Source organism: Moschus berezovskii, chromosome 28 (assembly GCF_049115385.1).
Source record: "Moschus berezovskii isolate FMDL1 chromosome 28, NW_MosBer_1.0, whole genome shotgun sequence".
Lineage (NCBI taxonomy): Eukaryota > Metazoa > Chordata > Mammalia > Artiodactyla > Moschidae > Moschus > Moschus berezovskii.
In genome coordinates, this window is record NC_142487.1 from 14,071,566 (window position 1) to 14,080,874 (window position 9,309).

Here is a 9,309-nt window from a genome sequence, read left to right on the forward strand (position 1 = left end):
CAAACCCCTTCCTCGAGAAAGGCTCTGGTAACTTACACTTCTGGATAAACTAAAAGCTTGGGAGGAGCTTGTTCCAGGCATGTTTATATTATGAGCCTTATCTCTAATCATGATAAGAAGCTGTTCTCCATTCAGAACATTCAGGTTGATACCTTAACCCTCCTTCTTCTGGCACTGCTCAATAAAACTTCAGATCATTACTCAAAAGAGTCTCATAGCCATACCAGCTGAACCACTGATATGCATGTGACTCTAAAGCCATTTGTCTCCTTTAGATGTTTTCCCACTGAATAGTCAGGAGTCCTTTTCATAAATACTTTGGGGGTACTGATAACTGTCTGAGTTGAGGATGGTGGGGGACTTCAGGGCTAGTGGGCCTACTCGACCCCACACAGTACTCAGCCTGTCTTCTCCCCCAGCTCTCACTCTCGCGACGCCCTTTGACTCCATCTACTTCGGACTGTGTGGCTTCAACAGCTCGCTGGCCTGCATCGCCATAGGAGGCATGTTCTACGTCATCACCTGGCAGACGCACCTCCTCGCCATCGCCTGCGGTGGGTACTGCCAGCAGAGTTCCCTATCCACCTCAAATGATGCCAGTGTCTATGCCCACAGGGAAACCACCCTGCAAAACTTTTGCTGAGCCTCCAGAGATAAATGGGAGGATTTGTTTGCTTTATAAAGGGATTTTTATTTTAAACTATTTTGAATAGTCCTTGAGTGATTTGTATATTAAAAACTGTTTTCACTGAATGCAAAGTGTTCAGCCACACAAAGATGGAGTTTTTGATGGAGGTTGTTCTTTTGTTGTCTGTGATTGCTGCTTTCTAGGCTGGTGATTGAAGCAACTCTTGTGTAAATTAATCTTTATATGGAGAATTGGGTGATTTATATCAGATACAGCAGTTAACCTTAAACACCCAAACATTGACCATAGGACCTTCAAATAGTGCTTGTAGGTGTGTGGTCGAGGTACTCAGTGACTCTTTAATAAAGGTTTGCTGTTGTTAATATCCTAGGAATCATTGGGATGTTTTTAGTGGAGAAATTGAGGGTTCAATTACTGTGAACAAATCCCAATTACTGTGGCCCATTTTCACAGACCCTGACCTCCCACCAGCTCTTGGGTCTCCCCAGTGGCTAGCCTGGCGATGCCCTCAACACGCAAAGCCCAGATGACGAGGCAGCAAGCGTATTTGGTCTTCCTCAAGCTTACAGAATGCTGTTCCTCCCTGGAAACCCATATTATGTTAATAACTTGTGATGAAATATCCCAGCAGGGAGTTCTGGGATTCACACGCCTTGGCTGTATAGTAAAACGTTCATTTATGGTTTATGCTGCTAAATGTTCCTTTGCTAGAATGCAAGGTGGTAGGACCCAGGAGAACTGTAACAGCTAAATTCTGGTCCTTTTTAACAAAGTTCATCTGCTGTCTTCGCTATGCCGGCATTTGCGTGGAATTTAACACTTTTCAAAGCTGCCAAGCAATGGAAATGTAACTCAATTTTTTTTTTAACCCGAGAGATAGCATTTGTGGTATAAAATGTATGGGGAGAGAATGTATAAACTTGAGGCACTGCTGGTTTCCTGACTATTTCTTTGTTCTCTTGCAGCACTGTTTACAGCCTACCTGGGTACCGCACTGGCTAACATGTTGTCTGTGGTGAGTCCACAGGGCTAAGGTCATGGCTCACACCCTCCCCCATGTTATGTTGGCTCCCCAAGCCCATCTTCCAAGAACCCCTCCCCAATCCATCTCTCTTGCCTCAAATCATTTTGCATTGTGTAGATCCTCCACCGTGGGTTGCTAGGATGATTATGCAGATCTGTCAGATACAGGGGAAAAAATTAAGCCACCTCACCCAGATTCTGCAATCCCTGCAAGACTACATCTGAAATACTGAAAAGGTAGATTCTTTATCCACTGAGTCATCAGGGAAGATCTTCATTTGTTTTACATACGTGATCTTAAGGAGCAGTGACACCACAAGAGACTGACCCAGACTTGCCCGTGAGTGTCCAGGAGTCCCTGGCAGAGGGGGGTGGGCAGTGGCTGCTGCAGGGTTCGGGGCACTGAGTACAGCATTGCATGCACGGGATCGTTTGACGGAGGTCGCCATTATCTTCATCACCTCCACCAGAGTCTGGTCTCAGGTCAAACAACTGGGAGGAACACAGCCCCGCCCATCAACAGAAAATTGGATTAAAAATTTACTGAACATGGCCCCTCCCATTAGAACAAGACCCAGTTTCCCCTCAGTCAGTCTTCCCCATAGTTCAGTTCAGTTCAGTTCAGTCGCTCAGTCATGTCCGACTCTCTGCGACCCCATGAATCACAGCACGCCAGGCCTCCCTGTTCATCACCAACTCCCAGAGTTCACTCAAACTCATGTGCATCGAGTCGGTGATGCCATCCAGCCATCTCATTCTCTGTCGTCCCCTTCTCCTCCTGCCCCCAATCCCTACCAGCATCAGAGTCTTTTCCAGTGAGTCAACTCGTCGCATGAGGTGGCCAAAGTATTGCAGTTTCAGCTTTAGCATCAGTCCTTCCAATGAACACCCAGGACTGATCTCCTTTAGGATGGACTGGTTGGATCTCCTTGCAGTCCAAGGGACTCTCAAGAGTCTTTTCCAACACCACAGTTCAAAAGCATCAATTCTTCAGCGCTCAGCTTTCTTCACAGTCCAACTCTCACATCCATACATGACCACGGGAAAAACCATAGCCTTGACTAGATGGCCCTTTGTTGGCAAAGTAACGTCTCTGCTTTTTAATATACTATCTAGGTTGGTCACAACTTTTCTTCCAAGGAGTAAGCGTCTTTTAATTTCATGGCTGCAATCACCATCTGCAGTGATTTTGGAGCCCAAAAAAATAAAGTCTGACACTGTTTCCACTGTTTCCCCATCTATTTCCCATGAAATGATGGGACCAGATGCCATGATCTTAGTTTTCTGAATGTTGAGCTTTAAGTCAACTTTTTCACCTCTTATCCTTCTCCATCAGAGGGCAGACAATAGAAAACAAAATCTCAGAAAACTAACCAATCTGATCACAGTGGACCACAGCTTTGTCTAACTCAATGAAACTATAAGCCATGTACGGCCACCCAAGAAGAACAGGTCATGGTGGAAAGTTCTGACAAAATGTGGTCCACTGGAAAAGGGAATGGCAAACCACTTCAGAATTCTTGCCTTGAGAACCCCATGAACAGTATGAAAAGGCAAAAAGATAGGATACTGAAAGATGAACTCCCCAGGTTGGTAGATGCCCAATATGCTACTGGAGAAGAGTGGAGAAATAAATCCAGAAAGAATGAAGAAATGGAGCCAAAGCAAAAACAACACCCAGTTGTGGATGTGACTGGTGATAGAAGCAAGGTCCGACGCTGTAAAGAGCAATATTGCATAAGAACCTGGAATGTTAGGTCCATGAATCAAGCAAATTGGAAGTGGTCAAACAGGAGATGGCAAGAGTGAACATCGATGTTTTAGGAATCAGTGAACTAAAATGGACTGGAATGGGTGAGTTTAACTCAGATGACCATTATATCTACAACTGTGGGCAAGAATCCCTTAGAAAAAATGGAGTAGCCATCATAGTCAGCAAAAGAGTCTGAAATGCAGTTCTTGGGTACAGTCTCAAAAACAACAAAATGATCTCTGTTCATTTCCATTCAACTGAATGGTTTGAAGGCAAACCATTCAATTTCACAGTAATCCAAGCCTATACCGTAACCAGTAATGCTGAAGAAGCTGAAGTTGAATGGTTCTATAAAGACCTACAAGACCTTCTAGAACTAACACCCAAAAAAGATGTCCTTTTCATTATAGGGGACTAGAATATAAAAGTAGGAAGTCAAGAGATCCCTGGAGTAACAGGCAAATTTGGCCTTGGAGTACAAAATGAAGCAGGTCAAAGGCTAACAGAATTTTGCCAAGAGAACGCACTGGTCATAGCAAGCACCATCTTCCAACAACACAAGAGAAGACTCTACACATGAACATCACCAGATGGTCACTACTGAAATCAGATTGATTATATTCTTTGCAGCCAAGAAACACTGTACAGCCAGCAAAAATAAGACCAGGAGTTGACTGTGGCTCAGATCATGAACTCCCTATTGCCAAATTCAGAATGAAATTGAAGAAAATAGGGAAAACCACTAGACCATTCAGGTATGACCTAAATCAAATCCCTTATGATTATACAGTGGAAGTGACAAATAGATTCAAGGGATTAGATCTGATAGAGTGCCTGAAGAACTATAGATGGAAGTTCATAACATTGTACGGGAGGCAGGGATCAAGACCATCCCCAAGAAAAAGAAATGCAAAAAGGCAAAATGGTTGTCTGACGAGCCCTTACAAATAGCTGAGAAAAGAAAGATACAAAAGGCAAAGGAGGGAAAGAAAGATATACCCATTTGAATGTAGAGTTCCAAAGAATAGCAAGAAGAGATAAGAAAGCCTTCCTCAGTGATCAATGCAAAGAAATAGAGGAAAACAACAGAATGGAATAGACTAGAGATCTCTTCAAGAAAATTAGAGATACCAAGGGAACATTTCATGCAAAGATGGGCACAATAAAGGACAGAAATGGTATGGACCTAACAGAAGCAGAAGACACTAAGAAAAGGTGGCAAGAATACACAGAAGAACTGTACAAAAAAGATCTTCATGACCCAGATAACCATGATAGTGTGACCACTCACCTAGAACCAGACATCCTGGAATGAGAAGTCAAGTGTGTCTTAGGAAGCATCACTAAGAACACAGCTAGTGGAGGTGACGGAATTCCAGTTGAGCTATTTCAAATCCTAAAAGATAATGCTGTGAAAGTGCTGCACTCAGTATTCCAGCAAATTTGGAAAACTCAGCAGTGGCCGCAGGACTGGAAAAGGTCAGTTTTCATTCCAATCCCAAAGAAAGGCAATGCCAAAGAATGTTCAAACTACTGCACAATTGCACTCATCTCACACACTAGCAAAGTAATGCTCAAAATTCTCCAAGCCAGGCTTCAACAGTACATGAACCATGAACTTCCAGATGTTCAAGCTGAATTTAGAAAAGGCAGCGGCACCAGAGATCAAATAGCCAACATCCGCTGGATCATGGAGAAAGCAAGAGAGTTCCAGAAAAACATCTATTTCTGCTTTATTGACTATGCCAAAGCCTTTGACTGTGTGGATCTCAACAAACTGTGCAAAATTCTTAAAAAGATGGGAATACCAGGAACCTGACCTGCCTCTTGAGGCATCTGTATGCAGGTCAGGAAGTAACAGAACTGGACACAGAACAATAGACTGGTTCTGAATCAGGAAAGGAGCACATCAAGGCTGTATATTGTCACCCTGCTTATTTAACTTACACGCAGAGTACATCATGAGAAATGCTGGGCTGGAAGAAGCACAAGGTAGAATCAAGATTGCCGGGAGAATATCAACAACCTCAGATATGCAGATGACACCACGCTTATGGCAGAAAGTGAAGAGGAGCTAAAGAGCCTCTTGATGAAAGTGAATGAGGAGAGTGAAAAAGTTGTCTTAAAGCTCAGCATTCCGAAACCTAAGATCATGGCATCTGGTCCCATCACTTATAGATACGGAAACAGTGGAAACAGTGACAGACTTTATTGTTTCGGGCTCCAAAATCACTGCAGATGGTGACTGCAGCCAAGAAATTAAAAGATCCTTGCTCCTTGGAAGAAAAGTTATGACCAACCTAAACAGCTTATTAAAAAGCAGAGACATTACTTTGCTGACAAAGGTCCATCTAGTCAAAGTTATGGTTTTTCCAGTAGTCATGTATGGGTGTGAGAGTTGGACTATAAAGAAAGCTGAGCGCTGAAGAATTGATGCTTTTGAACTGTGGTGTTGGAGAAGACTCTTGAGAGTCCGTTGGACTGCAAGGAGATCCAACCAGTCCATCCTAAAGGAGATCAGTCCTGGGTGTTCATTGGAAGGACTAATGCTCAAGCTGAAACTCCAATACTTTGGTCACCTGATGCAAAGAACTGACTCATTGGAAAAGACCCTGATGCTGGGAAAGATTGAAGGCGGGAGGAGAAGGGGACGACAGAGGATGAGATGGTTGGATGGCATCATCGACTCTGTGGACATGAGTTTGAGTAAGCTCCAGGAGTTGGATGGACAGGGAAGCCTGGTGCGCTCACACAGGCAATCAGAAAAAGTCCTGATGGTCCTACAGGTGAGGGTGGAGATGGGAATTTCACTAACACCTGTTTGAATCTCTCCTCCACCCTCAGTGATGCTGGGTGGTTTGGACATAGCATAGGAAGGAAATTTTCAAGCAATAGAACTGAGCTTCCCTGATACCACCCTGTGTCCCCTGCTGGATTAAGTCCCTTCTCTGGGCCCATCACATTTTGTGTGCATATCTGCTATGACACTTAACATATGACATATAATATTTGACATATGACAAAGTGCATATGACAAATGACACTGTGACAAGCCTAGTACACACGCCAGTCCTCTTCCACCTTCAGCCCTCGTGCCCCTTCAGAACAGGGGCCTTCAGAACAGGGGCCTTCAGAACAGGGCCTTCAGAACAGGGGCCTTCAGAACAGGGGCCTTCAGAACAGGAGCCTTCAGAACAAGGCCTTCAGAACAGGGCCTTCAGAACAGGGGCCTTCAGAACAGTGGCCTTCAGAACAGGGCCTTCAGAAAAGGGGCCTTCAGAACAGGGGCCTTCAGAACAGGAGCCTTCAGAACAGGGGCCTTCAGAACAGGGCCTTCAGAACAGGAGCCTTCAGAATAGGGGCCTTCAGAACAAGGCCTTCAGAACAGGGGCCTTCAGAACAGGGCCCTGCTCGGACTCTTGTCTTTTCCTCTCGTGCCTGTGACAGTGCTCAGCACATAGTAGGTGCTCAAGAAATGTGGAATGAATGAAACTCGAAGGTAGCGAGCCCTGCCGTGGGGTACATTAGAGCAGGGGCTGACTAGCCAGTCACCAGAAACAGGAAGAAGCCTGGTGCCTGAGGCTCCTGTCTGCTCCAGGCTTTCTCATCTCTTCTTGCCCCCATCCTTTCACCTAACTGTCCATCCAATAGCTATGTGTCCTTCCTCAGACCAGATACTGGAAAGGATGCAAACAGCAGGCTTCGGCTCCTGATTGCTTGTGGTCAATGGCCCCTTCCTCTGTGTGCAAAGAAGCTACAGGTTACACCACTCAATCTAGACATTTTTCGAAACAAAATCATGTTTACTTTCTGTGTGAGTACTATGTTTAAGACACTGTGGTTGCCCACTCTCAGGGATACAAAGAAGTGCAGGCTACTAATTCACTCTGAAGGAATCCCCAGTCTCCTTGAGGAACAGGGTATAAAATTGTTGAATGACATTTATGAGACTGTTCACGCCTCCACAGAAGAGGGCACCGAGGAGCTGCACAATTTTTCTTTCGCCGTCCCCGGCATGTGCAGCCCCATCACTTCACAGGGCTGCCCTCTGCTGGATGACAGTGACCACAAATGAAGACCATGGATTGAGCGCTTCGTATGCAGGAGGCACCAACTCTTTGAGTAGATAGCTTTATGCCTATTTTCTTACTGAGGAGACAGTTTTCAGAAAGAGGAAATGGCTCCCACAAAGGTGACTGGAGCTGAGATTTGGATCTGGGTCTGTGGAACTCCCAGCCCACATCCTTCCCACTGTAGGACTTGAAACACCCCACACAGTCTTAGCAGGGCTTTGGAAAGACTCACAGAGGTGAAATCATGAGTCATGGGTCTTCCTTAAGGCTACAGTTCTGGTGTGAGGCTGTCATTGCTCCTTAAGTTCCACCCAATAGGGCCATCTTTGAACATGCACACACACCTGGCCTCATTCCTCCAATGGCATTCCCTGAGGTTTTTACTGCTTATGATAAAAGGATGTGTGGAGGAGAAGGGGCATTGGTTTGATTTGCTTCATAGTTGGATTTTCAGGCTCTTTGCTAAAAAGCTATTGAGGTTATCCCAAATGAAGAATGAGGAGGGGTATTTAAAAGCCTCAGAGCATTTTAAAGAATAAAAAGCAGAGGAACATCAGGAGAGAGGCTGTTGGGGCTGGGAGTGCCCTTGAGGAGAGGCTCAGTCCCTCTCGCTCTTAGCTCCCTGGGACCCGGATGTGACAACTCTGCCTCTCTCCATATGTCTGCTCTGCCCTTGTGTCTCTTTGGAACGGGTTTCTTCTGCTGCACACAGGCCCCCAAATACCCACCCAGCACTGGCTGGCTCTCGAGTTTTTCCTGATCGAGAGCCTTTGAACACAGTGTCTGTGGCTCTTAGTTCAAACTCTCAAGAGGGAGATTCTATTCCCAGGTTGTCTGCCTAAGGGAAGCTGTATTTGGACTATGTGTTTATCTCTAGTCCAAGCAGATATGAACAAAGAGAAAAAGGTTTTGAACAAACAACAAAATAAAAATGGCTGCTAATGCTGTTCCTTCAACGGTGGCTTGAGGAAAAGGTGAGGAATGGCCACAAGTCCTATAGTGAGGAGGCAGAGCCTGGCCAGACACCCAAGGAAAAATGTGTCTTCTACATAGAGGAATGTTATAAGAGGGTTCTGGTAGGGTTCTGCTTGTCAGTGCAGACTGACACACCCTCCCTCAGCACAATTCAATTCATGCTGATCATGAATTAAGTACTATTGCAATCAGTGCCCACAAAGCCTCTCCTTCTCCACCCAGGACTGTAGGCCGTTGAGAAAGGCTGACGAAATGAGCATGGGCATCTGATATAACCAAGATTCCTCTTGTGTTCCCCTCCCCGCAGTTTGGATTGCCACCCTGCACCTGGCCCTTCTGCTTCTCTGCACTCACCTTCCTGCTTCTGACAACCAACAACCCCGCCATCTACAAGCTCCCACTCAGCAGAGTCACCTACCCAGAGGCCAACCGCATCTACTACCTTTCCCAGGAGAAAAACAGAAGAGCATCAACCATCACAAAGTACCAGGCCTATGATGTCTCCTAAATTGCCCTTTCCGATACATGTCACTGTAAATTCAGCCTTTGGCAGGGTGTCCAGTTTCCCAGGCTGAAGGCCACTTAAACTCTCCTTCTGTCTGCTCTGTGATTCTGCCCCCAAGAAAGCCTACACCCTGGTTATTCCCAAGAACAGGGAAATATGCATGCAATCACTATTTAGGAAGCTCTCTGTTCCAAGATGCACAATATTTGTCAATAATATGGTTACTTTCAACTTTATACTTACAATTCACGCCATAAGAGCTCCCTTTGAGGAGAAGCTTCCCTCTTCTGCAAAATAAACCACATCCCTAAGGAGAACTCACCAGGAAGGG

General features: G+C 45.4%; 1 protein-coding gene across 3 annotated transcripts in view; it reads left to right on the plus strand.

The window, feature by feature from the left end:
* Positions 1–8,981, plus strand: part of SLC14A2 (solute carrier family 14 member 2) — a 66,146-nt gene extending 57,165 nt beyond the window's left edge. For all 3 annotated transcript variants that reach the window (XM_055417281.2, XM_088833349.1, XM_088833350.1), the window contains 3 exons: positions 420–554; positions 1,615–1,664; positions 8,781–8,981. In XM_055417281.2, coding sequence (XP_055273256.2) covers positions 420–554; positions 1,615–1,664; positions 8,781–8,981 — 386 coding nt within the window. The remainder of the gene's footprint in view (positions 1–419; positions 555–1,614; positions 1,665–8,780) is intronic.
* The last annotated feature ends 328 nt before the right edge of the window (positions 8,982–9,309 follow it).